Source organism: Macrobrachium nipponense, chromosome 44 (genome assembly GCF_015104395.2).
Source record: "Macrobrachium nipponense isolate FS-2020 chromosome 44, ASM1510439v2, whole genome shotgun sequence".
Taxonomy (NCBI): domain Eukaryota; kingdom Metazoa; phylum Arthropoda; class Malacostraca; order Decapoda; family Palaemonidae; genus Macrobrachium; species Macrobrachium nipponense.
This window is the reverse complement of record NC_087221.1, coordinates 50,980,805-51,007,030: the sequence shown is the minus strand read 5'-3', so window position 1 is coordinate 51,007,030 and position 26,226 is coordinate 50,980,805. Positions and strand designations below refer to the sequence as shown.

The following is a 26,226-nucleotide window of genomic DNA, read 5'->3' as shown; positions in this document are numbered from 1 at the left end:
TCGTATAATTGCGCTCCATACTTATTCTCTGCATCCTAAGCTACACGATTACGTTCGCGATGAATAGATCATCCCAGCACGAGTCCTTCGCAGCAAAGTAGAGTTGAATATCCTTCGGGTCGTAATTGTCGGAAGTATGTCCCTTTCGTAGTCGATTCCGACAGCCGCCGGAGCATTCCGCATTAAAACGAGATTAACGACGAGATACGGTTGTCGGTCGAGATTAACGACGAGATACGGTGTCGGTCAAAGAAGTCCATGAAATTCCTTTCACATTGTAGGCGGTTGTTACTTGACTGTAGTCGTCCGCTGCGAACGAACGATTTTTTGAAGTTGCGATGTGAAACTCTCGTACTGCAGGATACTGTAACCAGGTTCCATTAATCAGCCTGCAAGTGAAATTATACTTGTCACAAGGGCAAAGTAAATTCAGACGACATCCAAATACAGGGGAGGGGAGAGAGCCATTTAGACCAGACTTAACCCACATGAATTCGCTGATATTTTGGAATTCAAAAGAGTCCGCTGTACAAACTTTTTTATCCATCGGCATTAACAATGAGTGAACCTATCCAGGTCTATGAGGACTGTAAAAATATCCATAATTATAAAAAATAAAACAGATATTCAATACGAATCCCAAAGAAAATTCGATATTACTGGTAGTAAGTTACTAGACAAAGAAGTGTGAAACGGAGCTATTTGTAAGATTGCCAGGCAACATAAGAGTCAAAGAGAAGATTAATCATGATTCTGTATTTCTCTATGCTAACTGAAATTAAGTTGTGATAAAATCTGATCCTATGTGCCCTAACAAAAGTTTCATATTCAATATTCTCGCGCGCATCCTCTGAGGTTAATTTTAAAAACTTTATTAATAGGTAGGAGATGCAACGAAAAAACCCACTATGTAACTAATTTCTAAATAAACTTTGGGTTTTTCAAGAAAATGTGACATTTCCCATGAATGTTTTACTTGAATTGTAATAGGCTAATGTTGCAAGTAAATATTTCACATATATATCTTGATACTTCTAAATGTCTATGAGGTTCAGAAAAATTAATTCATTTTGTTGTTATAGAAATTCTATTTTGCTTATTTTGTTATTATTTTTAAAATGATTGCAACTCCTTAGCTAAAGTTGCATTGCGCACACCGATAGACACTTGTACCTAACGTCTGCCATGCCCATGAGAAGTTCGGGCTAGGCAGTCCTTTCTCCAGTCAATCTGCTTTTGCAAGCGCGAGATGAAGCCTGTGTAAGCAGATTATTGAGGTTAAAAGGAACAAATACTGATACGGCAATGATGACGTCGTCACTTGGCAGGAGATTGCTCTCAGCCAGCTAAGAGTTACGTTACTTGCTGTAATAAATACGACTTTAGGATAAATTTATTATCTTTTAATACTCGACCCACACGAAAAGAATGTCTGAAAAAAAACAGTACCAAATTGAACAATATATTAGTTTCATGTTGGAAATCTGCATAATTGTAATTATGTGAAATTAAATATTCCTTATTCAAACTATATGAAAAAGGTTTCCATACAAATTCTATATATATATTATTAGCCCTGTATAAGATTCATATAGGATTATTCCATAGATAACATTTTCACTTCTAGACTTCCTGACTTTAAAATCTCTTTTATTTTATTTTATTTATTTATTTATTTATTATTAATTATTATTTTTTTTTTCATTGACTACGAATATAAATCACCGGGACAGACAATATGTCAGTAGGTTTTGGATATGTGTTTGAACTTTTAGCTTATTTGTCATTACTAAAGCATTAAGTTAGAGTTCAAATCTTTACGCATATATATTTGGATATTTAATAACCTATGGTTACGTTTTGCTTATTGATTTTATCGTGATTCCTTTTTTTATTATAATTTGTAACCCTTCCGACTTCTTACGGAGTGTATTATATTGACTCCACTTGTATCCATATTTATTTTATTTTTTTATATTTATTTATTTATATATTTTTTTATATATATTTGATAAATTAATGGTTGGCTTGGAATATGTGGAAAAGTGTTCTAGCGGCGTACCGTATAAGGCTACTTGCGGCATCAATTCTATAGATACAAGATATAAATGATAAAGGTATTTAAAACCGCGAGAACCGCTATAATCCAGTTCGGATCCAATATCACGAGTTGTAACTCGTAAGACATTGACACTTCCTATTTAATTATCCGGTATTCTACCAAACCGATGACTCTGGGTGATAAAAATATTATATTGGTTTCTTAATGGAAAGGAATTCACACAACGTGTTAAGGAGATTATTATTGATTTACACCACCCGAGTCACAGATTATTATGTGTTGAATTCCATATTTACTGATTTAGCACCATAAATATTCCTAACGCACTCAATTGCGGTGTTTGTTTTTAGTGCTATTAATTCTATATAACGTGTCAAGGAACTATTAACACTAAGAAGTGTTTATTCCTCTGTCAGACTCGTAATTCTGTTAATAATTCTACGTATATTCTTTCAAGGATTGATTTGGCACAGGATAGGCCCTTAACTGACAGGTGTCTTAGTGTGTCCCTTGTTTTCATGACACGTGTTACAATCAGTTATTTTGTGCCTTTTTTATATCTGTAAGCATTGTAGGCCAGTAAAACAGTGATTTGGCTTTCTGTGACATAATAAGGAACCCTGGATGACGGAATGCAACCAGTTTATGACGATTGGTATGAGAGAGATTATTACTACTACCTGGTCGTTAGTCCTCTGCTCGTGTTCCTTCGGGTTTTCCTCGTCACAGACCTACATAGAACATTACATTGATTACATTATTCTGATACACATACTATAAATATACTTTTGCTTTAGGGTTTCTGCTCGAAGTGTTTATTGTTTTTGCCTAGCCACTGACCCTGTTTCCGTTTCGAAGTGTTTATTTGTTGTGGTGTTGTTGTTTTGCTTATCGCTGTTGACACTTGCTTTGTTCAGTTTGTAACAGTTCTGCGCTCCGACCCAGATATTCAATGCTCGCGATCTCTTGGGTTAAGGAATTTTCTTGTTTAGATACGGTTTTAACAATAGGCACGGATGTTTCTATATCTTTTAGTCCAATTAATGGTTCTTTGCTGTATGGTGCGGGATTGCGGGATAATGCATCAGCTATGGATATTTGCTTTCCAAGGTAGATATCTTATCTTGGCTCCAATAACCTGAATGATCATTTGTCACCGAGTTCCTTTTGGACTGTGATTAAAGCCTTTGAAAAACTCGGTAAAGGACTCATGTTCAGTAGGACTTTTATTCAGGATAGCCATAGATTATGAACTTAAAATGTACTAGTGTTAAAGATACCTAGCCCTTCCTTGCCTATTACTGCATATTTACTTTCAGAGGGCTTTAGTTTACGTGAATAAAAAGCTATAGGGAAGAACTGTTTATCATATTACTGAAGTAGTATCCCTCTTACCCCTTGGTCTGAGGCGTCTGTTGCAATAAAAAAAATTTTTTTATTTAAATCAGGGATTTTTAAGTTAGGTGAGCTGCATTTTCCGCGTTTTAAGATATCGAACGCCTGTTGATGCTTTTCAGACCATAATAAATCTACGCTCTTCTTCGTAAGATCTGTTTAAATGAGCTGTCATGATTGAAGAGTTACATATTTACATACGATTGTAATACCCACTACAGCGCCAAAGTGCTGTATCCCCCTTTTACGTTAATAGTACCGGAAAGTTATGAATAGCCGACACCATACCATGGACTACTTTAAGACCTTGACTAGACACATAAAACCTAGATAAACATGTTCGGTTTTTAAAAACTCACATTTAGATATTTTACTCTGAGATTATTTGTCTTTGTCTCTGTAGCCACTAGCTCTTAGTTTTATGTGAATGTACTTCTAAAGGTATTAGAAAAGATTACAAGATCATCATATAGGCATGTAGGGTATCCCCTAAAAGTCTCCAAACACTATATTGTAATTGGGGTGCAACGTAAGCCGGAGGCATACGTAAAAATTGATAATGTCCCCTGAGTGTGCTGAAAACGGTGTATGAGGTACAATCACTTAGGTAATGGTATCTGGTAAAAGCTTTTAAGTAAGTCCAAATTGGTGAAAAAAAAAAATTTATTCTAACCTAACAGAGATAAGATGTCGTCGGTACATGGCACTGGAAACTATCGGGAGTCGTTTCCTTGTTTAAGCGACAGAAATCTACGCAGATACGCCAAGTCCGATCTTTTATGGCATGACTTTTGAGGGAAAATTATATGGGCTATTTGATTTCCTAATGGCTCCTATTACTAACATATTTCAACTTCGTCATTTATCTCTATTTTGAAATTGCAGTGAGAGTCTATACGAAGGTACGTATATAGCTTTATGTTTGTCCTTAGACCGTATTTTGTGTTAAATTACATCCGTTTTTCCCAGAGATCACTCGCTAGTGGAGAAACTTCCTGGTATTCAGGTAAAAGATAAAAAAAAATTTCTGCTGAATCACCTCTGCTTGAATGACTTTACTGATATTACTTTAGATAGATTATCAGAGAGATTCATCCACGACTGGTTGGGCGGGATTAAAAGTTAGCAACAATAAAAGAAATGCGATATTTATATGTATAGGTTTTTGTGGATTACTATATTAACTTGTTTGCTGTGTCAACCGTGTCTAGGGCTTTGTTCGCGGAAATCGTTATATTTCAGAGTGTCGGGAAGGATTAAAATTTCACTTCCCAGCAAAGTCATTTTACACGCACTAAGACATTCGAGGGTGCATGCTTCTCGAGATTTTGCGTGCAAAGTGCGACTGCGGTTGTGGGGAGAGAATTCTGTTGGGTCATTTGAACAATGTTACGATTTATGAGACAAATGTATAGTTCCTTTATATAAGTTATTATTTGATTAACTGTCTCATTTTTGTTCAAACGGATTTTAATATGTTTGAAGGTTTATAGGATTTCCCTTTGATAAACACGCCTTATTTTGCAGGATGTAAGTTAATATTTTGTATACCCCTAGATGAATCTTACAATTACACTAGATACAGATCAATGTTTTTATAACTATAGAGGTATCTGTAAACGCTCGCTTATCCGGACTTCTCATTAGGGAAGTTCGAACAACAGACGGTGAGTCCGTAAATACAGGATATTACGTGTACTAAAGGAATAAACAAGATATTCTAATTTTTACGGCGCGTACAGTCGGGCTTTATCCACCACTACTTATAATAACTTACGTATTAAAAAAAAAAACGAAAACCTGCTCTGATTACTTTATACGGTCGTGTGTTTCATAGGAAAATCCTTTTTAATTCAAAAAGATATCGGTATGTATGAACCAACATCGCTTTTTCCCCACTCTGCTAGAGTCGCTTATTGTATGGAATTTGCTATGCTTTGAACACTTCGGCAGTTTTTGACTGACCTTGACCGCTTGACTAGGTGACGCAGTCACCGAGTTTGCTTGTTTGATTCTGAACGGGCTACTGTTTCTATTTTTTTTGTAATAATTAAGATCCTTCTCTTTATTACCATCGGCAACGTATTGTGTGTTTTTAGCATTATGTTGCTGGTTACGTATAAAGCAATGAATGACGAACTATTAGGAGCTGAGCGATTACTAATAAGACAAGTTATCACTACTGCATTCAATATTAACTGTTTGTACTTCATTCTTTGCTAAAATTTGAAATAGTGAGGGATCCTGGTCAGCGCATTTAGCCTGATGAAAGTTTTTTACAGACATGTTATTCCTTGCAATCCAGCCATATTTTAAAAGTTAAGTTGAGTCATTGAGGTTCGATATTTTATATAAACTCAAAAAAACTCAAGGCTAAAACTGCGATCGGGACTTTGCAAAGGAGCATTTATTGTCATGACCCGAAATAGTGTTACCTCTAATTTATCTAGATTTGTACGGGTGTTCCACTTGTTTTTGTGTGTTTTCTAATCACTACGGTGCCTAACGACCCTATCCATACATCTGTATAAATACAGACGTCCACTGCGTAAACGCATATTCACTGTTTAATATGATTTGTTACGTAAGGGATTAATAACCACCCAAAATGATAAAATTAACATAGTATATGATTATGATATTTCAGTAGAACTTCTGGAAACAGACACTCAAAGATAAAAAACTCGCAGTAGCGAAATCTCAATGATGTTGATAATTTCTGTAAAAAAGTAAGATTAAGAATGTCTCGTAACTTCAGCCACAGGAATAACGAAATTCGACCTGCAAAGGAAACACTCAAAGTTACTCCAAATGAATAAAAAATTGTACTTAGCTTGCTTTTGTGGGAAGTCACGGTGTTCCGATAACGACACACGGCCTTGGTCCTCCTTCTCTATTTAGCGGATGACCTGGTTTGGCTTCAGTTTCCCCCGTGCGCGTTGTTTCGATGATTCGAGCCCTTGAAAGATCCGATGCTGCAGACGCGTTCGGTTTGTTTCTTGAAGTGCCGGAAACGCTCACTAACGATGTTTTCTTGAATGATTCTAATGAGAGACGAAGCTTGCGTTGCCGTAGGAAAAAGACACGTCGGTTTTGTTTCTTGAAGTTATTCACTAAATGATGATACTAAGTTGGTTGAAGAATCTGTTGCTTTCGTCGTCGTTGAAGAGTTCTTATTGGTTTCTGAAGTCGCTCACTAACGATGATACTAGGTTGCTTGAAGAATCTGCTGCTTCCGTCGTCGTTGACTTCTTATGATACATGATTTATTATTCTGGTTTTTCTTCGTAGGACGTTGTAGAGTTCGTCTGGTACGCTGGCCACCAATATTAGGGCTTGTGCCTTGTATGATAAGGCGCCCTATGAGGTAGTATGTTAGACTAGCGATAATCTTACGCTAAGTCGGTTGGTATTGCACTTCCATCTTCAATGGAGTGTCTGGGGGTTTGTAGATCATTTACGAAGTCGGTATTATCTTGTTGGTTATTACGACGATATGTTAAACTCATGGTGAGGAGGTTCTTGTAGAAAACACGAAATATAAAAATATATGTATTCTTCTGAAGTTTTACATGCTGCGAAGATCAGGATATGATTGTAAACAAGTCTTCTAATAACGATAGCTTGATCGCTTCTGCCAATGATGATGGCTAATCCTATTCCTCTACATGATAAAGCTTAGGTAAAGAGGTACAGGTCTTCTAATGATGATAGCTAACTCTGTTCTGCTCGTCTACCATCTCTGTTACAAGTTATGAAGGAACAGACAGTAGTTCGAACATATGAACATACATACAAATGACATAGTTTCATACGAACACAAAATGAGACACGCTACAGATCACGTAGGCCACGTAGGCCGTTTGAATTATAGGTCGGGGTAGTTGTCTCAAGCAGGGAGCTTGGACTAATGTTTATAAACAATTGAATGACTACAGGTGACGGCATGTTATCTTAGCCTACATACTTATTGTATACGTCATCTTTAGCGTCTCTAGTCTGATCACATTCCTGCAAGCAATCTTTTATATATATGGACTAACATTCCATATTTTTATTATGTAAACACTTACACGTGTGTTTCTGTACACATTGTGGGTTCGGGGTGTTATACATATGAATAATGCACACTTACATGACATACTCACTTAGTTTAGGTCTGTGTTTAACGATTCTCTATACCTGTTTTGAGTGGGCCACTTAATATCATATATTTTACATCTTCCTTTATACGGCTAACATCGGAAAGATTTTCTAGAGGAATCAAGTGTTCTCACCTGAACTTCCCTGTGTGGGGGTTAGTGCCATCAGTGCACCTCAGGCGATGCACTGTAGGCATTACTTAAGGTTCTTTGCAACGTCCCTTCGGTCCCTAGCTGTAACCCTTCTTATTCATTTTACTATACCTCCGTTCCCATTATCTTTCTTCTATCGTACTTTCCACCCTCTCCTAACAGTTGTTCCAAAGTGCAGCTGCGAGGTTTTCCTCCTGTTACACCTTTCAAGCCAATTCACGCTCAATTTCGCTCTCAGCCCTGAATGACCTCATAGGTCCAGGCGTTTGGCCTTGGGCCTAAATTTTATATTCCAGTTCCGGAACCCGCCTAGATCTTATATTCCAGTTCCAAAACCCGAAATTCTGTTGAAGACTGACTGACACTGAGGAAAAATATAAACACCCTAAGAAATATCTGTGAGGAACACCCATGCCCACCACAAAAAAGATAAAATAAATAAATAAATAAATAAATGCCCCCCTTCAAGTACTCCTTCATACCCCGTCTCCAGGTCTGGCCGCAGTTCGGGGCGTGTGCCACTCCGGTTACAGCGCCGTCATCGTGGAGCTTGGCGCAACAGACACCTGGGGGAAGCCCTACCCATCGGCAGGATTCGCCTCCGTTTACGTCATGGCTCACGAAATGGGTCACAAGTAAGTCGTTCGAGGTTTAGGAGATCTATACTATACATCAGACGCACGGCTGATGTGAATCTACTATACTCTGTTTTTTTTCATCTGCCCATCCACCTGTGGTGTTTTTGTATGGTAACACTGCGTCCCGGGGCTTTAGATAGTTACATTCAGCTTACATTCAACGATTATAATAATATCCTATTTCGAATATTAACGGTGTAATTCGCATACAGTAAATTATTTAAACACTTTTCAGTTACAAATGTACAACCAGATATCCTTTTATTTACCTAAAACTTACAATTAGCGTAACTATCTAAAGCCCGGGACGCAGTGTTACCATACAAAAACACCACAGGCGGATGGACAGATGAAAAAAAAACAGAGTATAGTAGATTCACATCAGCCGTGCGTCTGATGTCTAGGCCAGTCCCTTACGACGCTCCTGATCGGCTGTTGATAAGCCAATCACGGAGCTGGAAACCCTCAGTCTCTCTCGAGAGTTCACGTAGGCAGGATGCATGCTCCACCTCTCCTGAGGGATGCGTCTTTCAAAAGTATCCCTCGGGAGAGGTGGAACATACTACTACATCCTGCCTGTGTGAACTCTCGAGAGAGACCGAGAGTTTCCAGCCTTGTGACTGGCTTATCAACAGCCAATCAGGGACGTCGTATAAGGGACTGGCCTAGACATCAGATGCACGGTTGATGTGAATCTACTATTGCTTAGAAGTTTTTTTCCCCCCGGTCTATTTGAAAATCACATAGACATACTGAGTGTGAAGTATGTACGCTCTAACATACACTTGTAAATAAAATTACGATAATTGTTGAATAATACCGAGTCTCATTAATACTTAAATGAGTAACTACTAACAATTGACAGTGGAAATTAGCGAATGAACGCCCCTAACCATCACTGGAATTAACGACAGACCCTATGAGTCTGATGCAAGCGGCGGTGGGTTACAACGAGGTCAAAAATGTCAAGAAACACAGATGATAAATATATTCATACACACAGTGATTTGTTGGAATATATATATATATTATATATATATATATATATATATATATATATATATATATATATATATATATTATATATATATAGAGCATTCCTTCCCTTTTCAGCTTGGGTATGCTGCACGATGGGTATGGCAATTCCTGCCCCAAGAATGGGTACGTGATGTCGGCCTCGAGATCCACCAGCGGCGAGACGAACTGGTCCTCGTGCTCGAGGGAAATTATCGAAACAATGACGTGAGTTACAACTTCGAAGTAAAGCAGAGCAAAATAATTAAGTTTCTTCCTGTTTGCTACGGTAACTGAACAGTCTATTTGTTCTCATAGAGCCGTGTCAGCTTTCAATTTTATATCATTAATTGTTATACAAAGTCTGGAAAGCCCTAGTCTTCCAATTCTTGTATTACAAGGGATCAAGCCATTTCAACTTCTGCTCACTCTATTTTCTGTTAGAGACCTTTTATGATGATTGTCCTTGCTTCAAGGAGCGTTATTTCTGACTTATAAAATGTTCATGTAACCTTTTAAGGGAGTGTCCCAGGTGCCTCACACTGAGGGACCTGGGGCAACCCGAACAAGATGTAAGGTCTGTACGTAAGGTAAGGTAAGGGTGTCTCTTCTAATGTGGAGCCGCCCCTCACCCCCCCAATCTAGAACTCTTTCTGTTGTAACTTTTCATCTGTTCCCTTTGCTATTAAATGATCTTGCTTTCATTGTGTCTTTTCATGCTTAAGAAAATCCTTCTGCTCAGCCAAGCGCAAGTCAGTATAGGTGTAATAGAGACCATCACTTTATAATACCAATGTTAGAGATTTATTTGACCTTGGATAACCCTCCCTTCACCCTTCAGAGCGCCCTGTTTGGATGACGTGCCCTCCGAACCGTCGATCCACGACCACAGCATCTACGAGCAACTGCCCGGGCAGAGCTGGGACGCCTATGATCAGTGTCGGGTCTTTCTGAGGGACGATGACGCCACCCTCTACAACGAGACGATCGGCGCGGTACGGGTCATCTTAGGTCGTTCTTAATTCTCATGATGTTTCGTAATATTTGGGATGAAATGTCGTTTTTTCAAGTCTATAGAAGTAACTATTTTATCAAAATATATAAGGTTTCGTGATATTTGGGATGAAATGTCGTTTTTTCAAGTCTATAGGAGTAAGTAGTTTATCAAAATATATAAGATTTCGTGATATTTGGGATGAAATGTCGTTTTTTCAAGTCTATAGGAGTAACTATTTTATCAAAATATATAAGGTTTCGTGATATTTGGGATGAAATGTCGTTTTCAAGTCTATAGGAGTAACTATTTTATCAAAATATATAAGGTTTCGTGATATTTGGGATAAAATGTCGTTTTTTCAAGTCTATAGGAGTAACTATTTTATCAAAATATATAAGGTTTCGTGATATTTGGGATGAAATGTCGTTTTCAAGTCTATAGGAGTAACTATTTTATCAAAATATATAAGGTTTCGTGATATTTGGGATGAAATGTCGTTTTCAAGTCTATAGGAGTAACTATTTTATCAAAATATATATAAGGTTTCGTGAATTTTGGGATAAAATGTCGTTTTTTCAAGTCTATATGAGTAATTATTTTATCAAAATATATAAGGTTTCGTGATATTTGGGATGAAATGTCGTTTTTTCAAGTCTATAGGAGTAACTATTTTATCAAAATATATAAGGTTCCGTGATATTTAGGATGAAATGTCGTTTTTTCAAGTCTATAGGAGTAACTATTTTATCAAAATGTATAAGGTTTCGTGATATTTGGGATGAAATGTCGTTTTCAAGTATATAGGAGTAACTATTTTATCAAAATGTATAAGGTTTCGTGATATTTGGGATGAAATGTCGTTTTCAAGTCTATAGGAGTAACTATTTTATCAAAATATATAAGGTTTCGTGATATTTGGGATGAAATGTCGTTTTCAAGTATATAGGAGTAACTATTTTATCAAAATGTATAAGGTTTCGTGATATTTGGGATAAAATGTCGTTTTCAAGTCTATAGGAGTAACTATTTTATCAAAATGTATATAAGGTTTCGTGAATTTTTGAATTTTGGGATGAAATGTAATTTTCAAGTCTATAAGAATAACTATTTTATCAAAATATATAAGGTTTCGTGATATTTGGGAGGAAATGTCATTATCAAGTCTATAAGAATAACTATTTTATCAAAATATATAAGGTTTCGTAATATTTGGGATGAAATGTCATTTTCAAGTCTATAGGAGTAACTATTTTATCAAAATGTATAAGGTTTCGTGATTTTCGGGTTGAAATGTCGTTTTCAAGTCTATAGGAGTAACTACTTTATCAAAATATGCCACGTGCCCTTTAAATTATGGATGAGAAAATCTTTATGGAGGAAAAAAAAAACCTTCACGTAAATTTTTCCTGGGGACGAACAACTTGTTTTTTAGTTCAGTAGAAAAGTCGCTGTAATTGCATAAAGGCACCAACACTTCGCATCAGAGCGTTAGGTGGAAAAACAGCATTTTCCATTAATTTCAAACGAAAGTATAAATATGATTAATATTAATATCAGCTTTGAAATAAAACAGTATCTGATGACATAACCATATTTTTACCGACAGTTTTCACAATATTCCATCTTAGCCCCTAACAAATAATGCTGTATTTTCCACACATAAGAAAATGCCCGTGAAGCAGAAGCACTCGGAGAAGTATTTACTATGCATTAATTTTTTTTGAACAGGATGTGTGTCAGACCGTCATGTGCCGAAGCCCTCATCGAATCGGCTACTTCAAAGCTGGACCCGCCCTTGACGGTACCTACTGCGGCCATGATCGAGTAAGAGGGGCTCGGAAAGGGGGTTGGAATGGCGGCACACACACACACACACACACACATATATATATGACAGCATATGTTTTATACTCATGGGTTAATCACAGACGTCAGCAAGTACTTATAGGGACGTCATACGTCCTATAGTAAATTCACATCAACCGTGCATTTGATGTCTAGGCCAGTCCCTTACGACGCTCCTGATTGGCTGTTGATAAGTCAATCACATGGCTGGAAACTCTCAGTCTCTCTCGAGAGTTCACAAAGGCAGGATGTATGTTCCATCTCTCCTGAGGGATACTTTTCAAAGACGTATCCCTCAAGAGAAGTGGAACATAGATCCTACCCATGTGAACTCTCTCGAGAGACTGAATGTTTCCAGCCCTGTGACTGACTTATCAACAGCCAATCAGGAGCGTCGTAAGGGACTGGCCTAGACATCAAATGCACGGTTGATGTGAGTCTAATATAGTTTCCAACGTAGTCGAGCTGGTAGCTCTTTTAATATGTCTTTTATCTCATTTTCACTAAGACTTGTTTTTTTAAAACTAATGCAACTTTTTTAAAATTAACTTGTGTTTCAGTGGTGCATTGCAGGGACGTTTGACTTCTTTTCAATTCATTTTTTTATATAATTTATTATTATTATTGCTATTATTATTGCTATTATTATTATTATTTATTTATTTTTTGGCAGTGGTGCATCGCGGGGACGTGTACGCCTTGGCCATCTGATCGCGTTCCGAAGGTGGTCACCGGAGGCTGGAGCTCCTGGGAGCACACGGAGTGTTCCTCAGGATGCATTGAGGGCGGCATGGGCGTACAAGTAAGCAAAGACAGAGAAAGACGAAATGGAGAGAGATATCCTAAACCCAACATGGGTTCGCACTACAAGGCATCACTTAAAAGTTCCTTGCAGCGTCCCTTCGGCCCCTAGCTATAGTAGACTCACATCAACCGTGCATTTGATCTCTAGGCCAGTCCCTTACGACGCTCCTGATTGGCTGTTGATAAGCCAGTCACAGGGCTGGAAACTCTCAGTCTCTCGAGAGAGAGTTCACGTAGGCATGATGTATGTTCCACCTCTCCTGAAAGACGTATGCCTCAGGAGAGATGGAACATACATCCTGCCTATGTGAACTCTCAAGAGAGAATGAGAGTTTCCAGCCCTGTCATTGGCTTATCAACAGCCAATCAGGAACGTCGTAAGGGACTGGCCTAGACATCAAATGCACGGTTGATGAGAATCTACTATAGCTGCAACCCCTTTCAGTCCTTTCACTGTACCTCCGTTCATATTTTCATTCTTCCATCTTACTTTCACAGCACAACCACTACGTTTTCCTCCATTTTCACCTTACAAACCTTCCAACTCTCAATTTTCCCTTTCAGCTCTGAATGACCTCATAGGTTTCAGCGTTATGCGAAAGGACGAGCTCTGGTACCTACGAGGTCATTCAGCGTTGGAAGGGAAACTGAGAATAAAGACGTTTTCAAAGGTGTAACAGGAGGAAGACCTCGCAGCAGTTGCGCTATAAATAATCGTCAGGAGGGGGTGGATAAACGATAATATGAACGGAGGTACAGTAAAATGAATGACTGGGGTTGCCTACAGAGCACCGCGTGAGGCGCACTGATGGCAATAATTCCCCTGCCTGGGATTCCGTGTTATTTCCTGATGATCAAAATAAATCGGAAAAGAAAATATTGTTTAGTGATACTTTTCATTTCGAGTCAAAATTGAATAACTTAGTTTCTAAAAATGTAAAGTTTTCCATTTCACCCAATTAATTCCTTTGAAATAATGAAATAAATACCACAAAAGTTCTCTTGCCATGTTTCTACTCTGAATGCATTAAGCGCTCCTCTTTAAAGGTATATTTTTTATTACTTTTTTTCATATGTAGTCCTGCTATATGGAATTATATGGAGTTTCAGTTTAGACACTGTATTATTAATCGTTTTGGAGTATGATTGATTTTTTATTGCATTTTGCAAGTGATAATGGGAAAAAATAACTTACTGTTACTGAAATTTTTATCAACAATTTCAAATCTAGAATCACGATCCTGACTATAGAGTCTAACTTGAAAATTAAACTTTAAATAACAGAATATCTTTTTTTATGTCACGTGAATATCTTTTCCTAAATATGAATATTTTCTCTCGTGGAATGAATATCTTTGCTATGAGCAGCATATAATTGTATGCCCTGGAATGAATATATTTCACAGGTGAAGTACATCTCCATTTCTTGTGAAAAGAATATATATATTTTTGTTTTGTTTTCATTTCAAATGAATATTTTTATGAATTGGCCTTCTCTCTCTCTCTCTCTCTCTCTCTCTCTCTCTCTCTCTCTCTCTCTCTCTCTCTCTCTCGTCAGGTTTCGCGTCGAAAGTGCACGAACCCTAAGCCCCAAAACACGGACCAGCGATGTCCAGGACTGGAAACCACCCTCAATGTGTGTGACGATACAAAGGTAAGTTTGAAGAAATTCCTCTTGCTGCTTTCTCTAACACCCGAAGCAAATACGTTTATGTATATGTATATATTTATGCATACATATACACATTATATATGATTGTATACACAGTACATATATAAATATATACGAATTTTTTATCACATCACCGTGATATCTTACATTCGCAAACATTAAGCTAAAAAATGTTGTTTAATATCCAATTCGCCCCGATATGGAATAATAACGAAAGGGAGTTACATATTGATAAGTGGTATGTATGCATGTATGTATATAAATACACATATTTTATTTGTGTGATCTTATATACGTTATATATATATATATATATATATATACACGCATATTGAAAATACGGTAGTTTTCCATCTTTGCCGTTTTATCGTCACCCCATTTACAAACCCACCCTAACCCCCCCAAAACTCACTTTCATCTCTCCTCCTTTCCCCTGCTTGCAGGTATGCAATGGCAAACGGCTCTCAATAACCTCTTACGCCGACGAGAAGTGCAAGGAGTTCTCCCAGGTGGTGAAGGATCTTAAAGCTGTAGGTGCACAGGCTCCCCATAATCCAGGTAAAGGCCCAGGAAAGGTAATGACGGTGGATAATCAAGTTTCGGATGAGGATGGATGGTGGTTGGTTGGGGCGATCACGACCGAGGTCTCTTGGAGAATAACTTGTTGGGGGGGGGGGAGAGGGAGATGATGATCTGAATGCGGCTGCTCGAACTAGGCTGTGGGTTTCCTGACGAGGAGTTAAGTAGACGCGCTGGTTTGAGTGTTTTCCAGTCCGCCCTCGGATCTGAAAACGTACCAAAGCTAGATGGCTGCAAATTGGTATGTTCATCACACACCCTCCGGTCATCAAACGTACCAAATTGCAGCCCTCTAGCCTCTGTAGTCTTGATTATTTGATTCAAAATAGAAGTGAGTCTTGTTCGTGCGTCTGGCAACGCTATAGGACAGGCCACCACCGGGCCGTGGCTCATACCGAAAACTCGATTATGCCAAAGAAACTCCAGCGCTTTTTTCACTTGTCTCTTGTTGGGAGTGACGTAGATACACCGGTTTTTCTAGCTTCGAGTAAAGAGTGTAAGCTGGTTTTTCTAGCTAGAGTAAGTTTAGAGAAGCTGGTTTTTCTAGCTGGGAGTAAAATAGATACGAGTCAGGCATAAAAGCTAGGTTTCCTGGCAAGGGGTAAAGTAGATACTCCTAGCTATAGTAGATTCACACCAACCGTGCAATTGATGTCTAGACCAGTCCCCTACAACGCTCCTGATTGGCTGTTGATAAGCCAATCACAGGGCTGGAAACTCTCGGTCTATCTCGAGAGTTCACATGGGTAGGATCTATGTCACACCTCTCCTGAGGGATACGTCTTTCAAAAGTATCCCTCAGGAGAAGTGGAACATGCATCTTGCCTATGTGAGCTCTCGAGAGAGACTGAGAGTTTCCAGCCCTGTGATTGGCTTATCAACAGCCAATCAGGAGCGTCGCAAGGGACTGGCCTAGACATCAAATGCACGGTTGGTGTGAATCTACTATAGGAGTATGGTCGATATGTTGCATTCCCAAGCTAGGACAGGTAGAGGCATTCTATAAATGCGTAGCTCGCGTGACGAACGCTACAGCGTATATTCGGAAGCCGAGCTGGAAAAGGTTTAAAGTAAACCCTGGGATGCCAGAGAGAGAGAGAGAGAGAGAGAGAGAGAGAGAGAGAGAGAAGAGAGGCACCAATTAGAGGGGAGTCAAAACGTTGGCGAGAGTGTAAATAAAATAGGAAGGGGTGAAGAGTACGAACTTTTCCAGCGTTCCATTGAACCTTGTAAAAAAAAAAATCACGTTTAGGGAGATCTTTTTAAGGAAAAATAACACTTTTAGGGAGATTTTTAAAAAAGTAAAAAAATCACTTTTAGGGAGATGTTTAAAAAAATTGTGGAAAAACGTTGAAAAAAACTAGACAAAAAGAATTCTATGCAAGTGATATCAGACCAATATTATGAAGTATTATGAGACATTTTTACCCTTAGGTAACACCTCTTGTGTGAAATGGATTTTTCCATAGCACTACGGAGAATGAATTCGGATATTCTTAGAAAGGCGTTAAAAGTAGGGTTTGGAAGTGGAACACGGGATGAGGTAGAGAGATCAAATTTCTTCTTTTAGTTGCCTCTCTTTAAGTTCATCTTGTTATTCCAAAGAATTTCCAGCATCTCACTCTCTCTCTCTCTCTCTCTCTTTAAAGTTGTGCTTGATATCCAACCTAATTGATCGACGGAGTCTAATATTCTATCCTCTCATCAAACCAGGACCCATTCAGATAATGTTCCTAAAGCTATCGTGTCTCAGTGTATACAGTTAAGCGCCTCAGTGGCGTGGTCAGTATGGTATTCGCCTGCCACTTCGGTAGCCGCGAGATCGATTCTCGGTCATTCCACTGAGGGGTCAGAGATGTGTAATTCTGGTGATAAAAGTTCACTCTCGACGTGGTTCGGAAGTCACGTCAAGCTGTTGGTCCCGTTGCTGAATAACCACTGGTTTCATGCAACGTAAAAACACCGTACAAACAAACAAACAATCAATGTATACAGTTGCAAGGATGATGAGATTTTGATGGAGCTTGATGTGAGCATTCCTTGGGTCACTCGGATTTTCATACTTCTGATTAATGGCAGTATTATTCTTTTTATTTTATTGAAACAGGTTTTACACCTGTTTAATTGTATGTGCTCATATTTTTCCAGTATGAAAATGTGAAGCAGGTTTTACACCTGTTTTATTGTATGTGCTCATATTTTTCCCAGCAAAAAGATGTGAAAATGAAAACTATTTATGTGATGTTCAATGAAGTAGTACTCCTTATTATCATTATTATAAAGGATTAGTTTATCCAGACCTCTAGTAAAGGCTCTTCTCGGGCTGGTAAGTAGTAGTACTCCTGCCTCACTGTAATTCTCTTGTATAAAACTCCCCGAATACCTATCATATTATACCGAAACAAGTTCCACGCCTGTCTTATTGCATTCAATACAACAGGGTGTCCATAAAGTCCCAGTACCATTACAAGTATTTATTGCTCAGAATGGTACTGGGACTTTATGGACACCCTGTATATTTAGTAAATAAATTTTGACAAGTAACGCAACTCATATTTTAGTAAATAAATTTTGACAAGTAACGCAACTCATATCGAGCCCAAATCATTCCTACGACTGCCGGAGCGCCTCTTCGCCCACTCCGGCAAAAAAAAAAAAAAACCCGACGAGCAACACCACGAAAACATTCAGTGCAGACGTCAAATCCCATTACTGCTACACCTGCCTAATCGTATTTACACATCCATTTCCAATACAGCTCATTCCGACCCTCCTCCTCCTCTTCCTCCTCTCCCGGCAGATCGCATTTGGCAGGCCTGCGCCATCTTTTGCCAGAGGGCATCGGGCACTTGGTATTCTCCCAGGACCGACCTCTCGCATCTCTCCCACTTCGACACATACTTCCCTGATGGCACCGCCTGTCACACGGAAGGCAAGATAGAGTTCTATTGTCAGCGCCACCAGTGCCTCCCCAGGGTATGTTTCCAGGCTTGCGCCAGTTTTTTTGTTTTTGTTTATTTATTCGTCAACTTATCTCATCGCTGCACCCGAGACTTTTCAACTCTTTTGATTATCAGCGTATGCGTAAGAGCGTACGAGGCAAATGTCTTTGAAAAGGACGACTTAGGGGTATTGAATTAATTGTGTTTATTCATGTGTTTACTTACGTTTATCTATTTATTTATTTATTCATCTTTTTATTTACTTATCTATTTACTTATTGCATTCGTCAATGGGATTCTAAATAGCCTGAGATTCTATAGGATTTTATGTCTGTCAGTGAACGCATTTTACACGGATGAGAGAGAGAGAGAGAGAGAGAGAGAGAGAGAGAGAGAGAGAGAGAGAGAGAGAGAGAGAAACTTCGTTGTTGTTTATAATACCTGGCTAGTATTAATCTTTATTTATTAATTAACAACACGAGTAATGGCTTTTTTTAAGAATGGAGTATCCAGCTCATTAAGCGAAGGGATTTTGAATTCCACTCTAACTCTTTTATGATAGGGTTACAAAGATAAAAAGAGAGAGAGAGAGAGAGAGAGAGAGAGAGAGAGAGAGAGAGAGAGAGAGAGAGCAAAATAAACACGAAAGCAGTAGCGACTTGCACCACACAATGGAGAAAAAATAATAACTGCTCGAGGACTGGTTCTCAACCCATAGCCCCACCAATACCCTGTATATACCTTATCAGACACCTGACCTGACTCGTTTCGACGCAAGTTGACATAAATCAGTGCATCAAACTAGACAACCGACCCGTTCTCCCTGCAGCCTGGCACTGAAAACGGAATGGTTTTGATTCTAAGAATAATTCTCAGTATAGTGGTGATACAGTTTTAAGAAATTAGTTTAACTGTACACATTAGGAACCTTCTTACGACCTTTAGGAAAGTGGGTGACGAAATAGCATACCATGTTAATACTTATTCTATTATGTTAATAATTACATTTTTACCAACTATTAGATTTCACCTGTACGGGGAGAAAGATAAATGAACCAAGTGTACAATAGCTACTGAGAGTTATTCAAGCTTGTCAAGAAGACAGATAGATATAGGTTTAATGTTTCCCGTGTTATATTCTAATCATAAAAACGTGTCGCCTCTTTACTGGATCTTCTTCTTCCTGGGCAGGGTGAGAGACAAGCCAAGGAACTTCAAGAACCTGATCCAGAGTGGGACGTCCACGTGTACCAAAATGCCCCTCCGAGACCCTCTAACAACACGGTGCCCGAGCAGGTTGCCCGGATCTTCGAGCTCTCCGAAAACATGGACCCAATTCAGGTGTGTGTGTGTGTGTGTGTGTGTGTGTGTGTGTGTGAAGGTTCATGTCGTCAGTGGGACAGCCGGGGATGGGCGGGCTAGCAACTTCATCCCAAGGGGACTTGCTAGAAACCAGACGTGTAATATTTTATGATGTCACCTCTCTCTCTACAAGGATATAATATATATATATATATATATATAGATATATATATATATATATATATATATATATATATATATATATATATATATGTCTTTCTGCTTAACAGACTCGCAGCTACTAAATCAACATGACATCGCATGCCTTTTGGACGCATTACTGTATTCGTGTTTATTCTGATTTTTCCCTCTCGTGTTTTGACAGAAAATGCAAACAATTAGCTCAGAGAGTTAAACATTTCATCATAAAAAATGTTTTGCAGTTTTCAGTGTTAACGGGACATTTGTTGAATAAAGTTTTCAGTCAAGAAGTTTACAAAGTTGTGAGGAAAACTTTTTCTTTTTTTCTTTTTACTGGAATGGCTTTTTTAGCGTCGTAGGATAAAGTGAGTTTTTGACAATTTCGTTTCGACAGAAAATCCCTTGGAACTAATTTATAATAATCTGACTGCAACAAACGCCGTTTCCGCAACTTTCCATCTTTGCCAACCGCTAACTTATTTATTAAATGACAAAACTACACAAGGCCATTTGATAGAAGAGGATAATATACTACAAATACTACCGTCCTCGATATTCTTGACTCCATGTTGACCGCAATGAAACGTATATTTTCCCCTTCCATTCTGCTCGTGACTGAGATACCTTTACATGACTGAAGTCAATATTGTTCCTTAATTCAACGCATACATATCAAGGATTACTCCATTATTTTTGGTTAGACGTCACGCAATCTCCGGCAGACTGCTGATTGTAAAACCTAATTATCAATTCATTTGATGGATTTTATGCTTCATCGGAGCTTCAGTCAATACGCTTTTCAACAGATAAATAGCTTTCTTCTTGACTAAAGCAAATATCTATGAATATTTAAATATATATATATATATATATCTATATATATATATATATATATATATAATATATAATATTATAAGATATAGCAAAACTGAACTAACAGAAATAAATGCATGAGTGATATTCTACTACGAGACCGCGAGCGATTCTCTCTCGAACAACACCAACATATAAATCAATGATTGAAAAAGAAACCCACAAAATCACTTTGTAACTTGTTTACTTCTAAGTATTTACATTTAGTTTTACTACACACTCTAAATGTAAATACTTAGAAGTAAACAAGTTACAAAGTGATTTTGTGGGTTTCTTTTTCAATCTTCAGAAGAAAACTGAAAGAAGTTTTTGTTTGGTTTATATAAATCAGTTGTAATTTTTTGTCATTTATTTATTACTTATCATTTATTTATTTATCTATTAATCAATTTCCTCCTACCTCAGAAAGAGCCTCTGGATCTGACCCACGAGGACGACGAGGACCTCTGGGAGGACAACGACTACTACCATCCCCATTAAGACCCTCTCCAACATAGCAAGTTAACCCAAGATGCTCTCCAACATAGCAAGTTAACCCGAGATGCTCTCCAACATAGCAAGTTAACCCAAGACGCTCTCCAACATAGCAAGTTAACCCAAGAAGCTCTCCAACATAGCAAGTTAACCCAAGAAGCTCTCCAACATAGCAAGTTAACCCAAGACGCTCTCCAACATAGCAAGTTAACCCAAGACCCTCTTCAACGTTGTATTTTAGCTCCAAGTCAACCCATGTTCGCAAAGGCAGCAGACAGGAGCAGTTCTATATAGGACGGTTTCTGACTCGCTCTACCGTCACCTTTTCAAAGCGGTTTTCCAAATTTGCTTAAAAAAATATATATATGACGTTTAAGGATTGGCGCCGACGGCGTAAGGCCCCAATATAAAGTAGCTGAAAGTAGCTACGTTAAGACTGATGGGATTTGCTTCAAATTTTGACCAATTATTGTACGAAAATGCTGCTCATAGGTGAGTCAATGCAGTAAATGCGGTGAACAAATAAGTAAAACAAAAATAAAATCAAAACTATAGCAAAATCACATCAACCGTGCATCTGATGTCTAGGCCAGTCCCTTACGACGCTCCTGAACAGCCAATCAGGAGCGTCGTAAGGGATTGGCCTAGACATCAGATGCACGGTTAATGTGAATTTACTATAGTTCAGGACATGCTTATTTAGACCTAAACCAGTTCAAAATTGTTAATAACTAAAATTCGATCATTTCTGGAAATTCAGGGGTCGGCGCTCCCCTTATTGGTGGTTGTCGTGATTGAAGTTTCACGGAGCGTCTGTCAACGGAGAGTTAGTGATTCGTCACGTATAGTGGTGAATCATACAGGTTCATGAATCACGCTCACTGGAATATGCTGGTGTTGGGTTGGTGATGAATGACTCATTCGTCTCTTACATCAAAAGTGTGTTCATATAAATGCGTCTGTATATCAGTATTCATTCACAATCCGACAGAGAGAGAGAGAGAGAGTATACCCATTTTAATTTGACAGCGTAATGGCAAATTCTGGAAGGATCTTTGAAAATTTTCAGAATATGGATACACAACAATTTTTTAATTCTTTGAATGTTCGAGCTATATCCATGGAGAGAGAGAGAGAGAGAGAGAGAGAGAGAGAGAGAGAGAGAGAGAGAGAGAGAGAGAGAGAGAGAATTATAGTCATTTACAAGTTACTGATAAGACCAAGATTGTCCTAGTCGTAATAATGCATCTGATAAAGTTGACTGACTGGGAAAAAAAGCCGGAATGTAAATTTCATAAGAATCACAAACTACTGTAATAGTTACTGAAAAATGGAGCAGACCATAGAAGTCTATTCCGAAATCAAACTCGAAACGCTAGGCTTGATATCCGTTCAATTACCGCCAGGAATTACGTCCTGATGTAATTTGTCATCCAATAAAGGAGCCGTAAGGCAATGCCACATCAGCTCGAGAGAGGAAATTACATTGCTTAATGTGACGTGACTGTAATTGTTTGTTACGCATGCTTGGCAATCTTCGTCAACAGAGATTTGGGGATTGGGGCCTTCAGGGATAAGTAAATTACAGCTTTGATTCAATTTCCATTTTATTATTATTATTATTATTATTATTATTATTATTATTATTATTATTATTATTATTATTATTATTATTATTAATTAATCAATTAATTCACAATATCATGATAAACTTCTATGTAATAAAAATCCACAGTTATATAAGTTGCATTATTATTATTATTATTATTATTATTATTATTATTATTATTATTATTATTATTATTATTATTATTATTATTATTATCAAAGATGTTTATTTGAACATCACTCACTGTACTCTTGTTCCTCTTTCTGAAGAATATGTTCGCTGGTAAGATGTTTTTGTTATTGCTGTTTCGTCATTTTAGAATTAAAACAACACAGTTGATACGGTTTCAATTTCCTCGAAATATTTTGTACTGCACCACTTTACATATAGCAGGAATGTACAATTTATAATAAGCGTCCTTTCGAAATCCTACTTCAGCAAGTAAAAGATGTGCCGAAGTATATTCGGCGCAATCGAGTTCTCCGTACAGCGTATAATGCTGTATGAAACTCTCATGAAACCCTCAGCGGGTCATGGTGGCTTGTGTTATTGCGTTGCCAGACGAACGATCATGAATAATTTTAACTATTAAATAAAATCATTACTACTTTGGCTAGTGGGCTGCAATTTGGTATGTTTGATAATTGGAGGATAGATAATCAGCATACCAATTTGCAGCCCTCTAGCTTCAGAAGTTTTTAAGATTTGAAGGCTGGCAGAAAAAGTACGGATGGACAGATGAAGCCATCTCGATAGTTTTACAGAAAAAAAAAAAAAAATTGTACTTTAAGCTTAAAATGACCCAAACGATATGAAATATAATTGTGAATCTGATGAGCATTTGAACAATTCTGGCTTGTCAAGAAACAATGGCAACTTAAAATACTCTTTCGATAGAACAAATAGACACGAATTTATGAAACCATGATCGAAAGGACACAGACATTAATAAGCAATTGGTTTTTCGTTTCGAATTATTAGTATCAACAACCATTCCTTTAAATGTTATTAAATCCATGGTAGTTTGGAATTTAACAATATGCTGTAAAGATAGTAATCCTGCAAAGGCAGTATTTCCTCAGAGAAAAGCGATAGTAGGAATAAAACTCTGAAAGAAATATGAGGGAAGATTTCTTGCTATATGAAAGAAGGAATATTCAAAAGGCCCAACAAAAGCAGGAAGTACCAAAGCCCCATTCAGAAGAATAAGAAGCCGAGATGACGTACATTGAATGAAAGCGAAGAATTCCACTTATCAGACTGTGAAAGAGAACCAGAGCCCAACACGGGGTCGAGACTCGTCCATTGAGCGCTTTAACTGACCTGGACTCTTGCTATTACTGACTTACCAAAACCCTATTTTGAAATAGTCAAGGTAATATCTAGATATTCCTTCGAACTGTGAAGTCTACACATTACTTTCGCCTGCCGAATTTCACCTGGAAACCCGCGATGTTTATTCATCGCTGAGTTGAGTTGAGTTGAATATAAAATTTAGGCCAAAGGCCAAGCACTGGGACCTATGAGGTCATTCAGTGCTGAAATGGAAATTAACAGTGAAAGGTTTGAAAGGTGTAACAGGAGGACAACCTCAAGGCAGTTACACTATGAATCAAGTGTTAAGAGAGGGTGGAAAGTAAGATGAAGAAAGAGTACATCTCCTTTCATGTAAAAGGAACGAAAGTGGATGCAGTTAGGGGCCGAAGACACGCTGCAAAGAACCTTAGGTAATGCCTGCAGTGCACCGCATGAGGTCTCAAGATACGTAAAATACAAGAATCTTTACACGCTGAACCAGCTGGTTCCGGAGACAGGATACCGTTTGGCGGTGAAGAAGACTACAGTCATCTGGATCTGGTACAAGACCTTCAATCAAGTCTTCCAGATCTGGTACAAGACCTTCAATCATGTCTTCCAGATCTGGTACAAGACCTTCAATCAAGTCTTCCGGATCTGGAACAAGACCTTCAATCAAGTCTTCTGGATCTGGTACAAGACTTTCAATCAAGCTTCTTGGATCTGGTACAAATACTGGTTCAATCAAGTCTTTTCTTGGATCTGGTACAAGACTTTCAATCAAGTCTTCTGGATCTGGAACAAGACCTTCAATCAAGTCTTCTGGATCTGGTACAAGACTTTCAATCAAGTCTTCTGGATCTGGTACAAGACCTTCAATCAAGTCTTCTGGATCTGGTACAAGACCTTCAATCAAGTCTTCCAGATCTGGTACAAGACCTTCAATCTGTCCTTCCAGATCTGGTACAAGACCTTCAATCAAGTCTTCCGGATCTGGAACAAGACCTTCAATCAAGTCTTCTGGATCTGGTACAAGACTTCAATAAGGTCCTTCGGATCGGGTCATGACCTTCAATCAGGTTCTTCCGGATCTGAAAACAAAGACTTTTCAATCAAGTCTTCCTGATCTGGAACAAGACCTTCAATCAAGTCTTCCGGATCTGGAACAAGACCTTCAATCAAGTCTTCCGGATCTGGTACAAGACCTTCAATCAATCTTTCCGGTCTGGAACAAAGACCTCAATCAATCTTTTCCGGATCTGGAACAAGCCCTTCAATCAGTTCTTCCGGATCTGGTTACAAAGACCTTTCATCAAGAATCTTCCGGAATCTGGTACTACAAACCTTTCAATAAGTCTTCCGGGATCTGGTACAAGACTTCAAGTCTTTTGCGGATATGGGAAGAGACCTGCATGTCTTCCAGATCTGGTACAAGACCTTCAATCAAGTCTTCTGGATCTGGTACAAGACCTTCAATCAAGTCTTCCGGATCTGAAACAAGACTTTCAATCAAGTCTTCCTGATCTGGAACAAGACTTCAATCAAGTCTTCCGGATCTGGAACAAGACCTTCAATCAAGTCTTCCGGATCTGGTACAAGACCTTCAATCAAGTCTTCCGGATCTGGAACAAGACCTTCAATCAGTCTTCGGATCTCGGAACACTGCCCTTCAATCAAGTCTTCCGGATCTGGTACAAGACCTTCAATCAAGTCTTCCAGATCTGGTACAAGACCTTCAATCAAGTCTTCCGGATCTGGTACAAGACCTTCAATCAAGTCTTCCGGATCTGGTACAAGACCTTCAATCAAGTCTTCCGGATCTGGTACAAGACCTTCGATCAAGTCTTCCGGATCTGGTACAAGACCTTCAATCAAGTCTTTTGGATCTGGTACAAGACCTTCAATCAAGTCTTCCGGATCTGGTACAAGACCTTCAATCAAGTCTTCCAGATCTGGTACAAGACCTTCACTAAGTATTCCTGATCTGTACAAGGGACTCAATCAAGTCTTCCGGATCTGGTACAAGACCTTCAATCAAGTCTTCCGGATCTGGTACAAGACCTTCAATCAAGTCTTCCTGATGATCTGGTACAAGACCTTCAATGAAGTCTCATGATCTAGGTACAAGGACCTTCAATCAAGATCTTCCGGATCTGGTACAAGACCTTCAATCAAGTCTTCGATCTGGTACAAGACCTTCAATCAAGTCTTCCGGATCTGGTACAAGA

The 26,226-nt window shown here is 38.4% G+C and overlaps 1 protein-coding gene across 1 annotated transcript in view; it reads left to right on the top strand.

The window, feature by feature from the left end:
- The window catches only part of LOC135204001 (uncharacterized), a 76,140-nt gene extending 53,115 nt beyond the window's left edge, over positions 1-23,025 (top strand). Inside the window, exons 14-23 of the mRNA XM_064233925.1 lie at positions 8,246-8,387; positions 9,504-9,632; positions 10,246-10,399; positions 12,130-12,225; positions 12,920-13,048; positions 14,609-14,704; positions 15,166-15,280; positions 18,102-18,277; positions 19,435-19,584; positions 21,025-23,025. Of these exons, the coding sequence (XP_064089995.1) occupies positions 8,246-8,387; positions 9,504-9,632; positions 10,246-10,399; positions 12,130-12,225; positions 12,920-13,048; positions 14,609-14,704; positions 15,166-15,280; positions 18,102-18,277; positions 19,435-19,584; positions 21,025-21,099 (1,262 nt within the window). The 3' untranslated portion in view covers positions 21,100-23,025. The remainder of the gene's footprint in view (positions 1-8,245; positions 8,388-9,503; positions 9,633-10,245; positions 10,400-12,129; positions 12,226-12,919; positions 13,049-14,608; positions 14,705-15,165; positions 15,281-18,101; positions 18,278-19,434; positions 19,585-21,024) is intronic.
- The last annotated feature ends 3,201 nt before the right edge of the window (positions 23,026-26,226 follow it).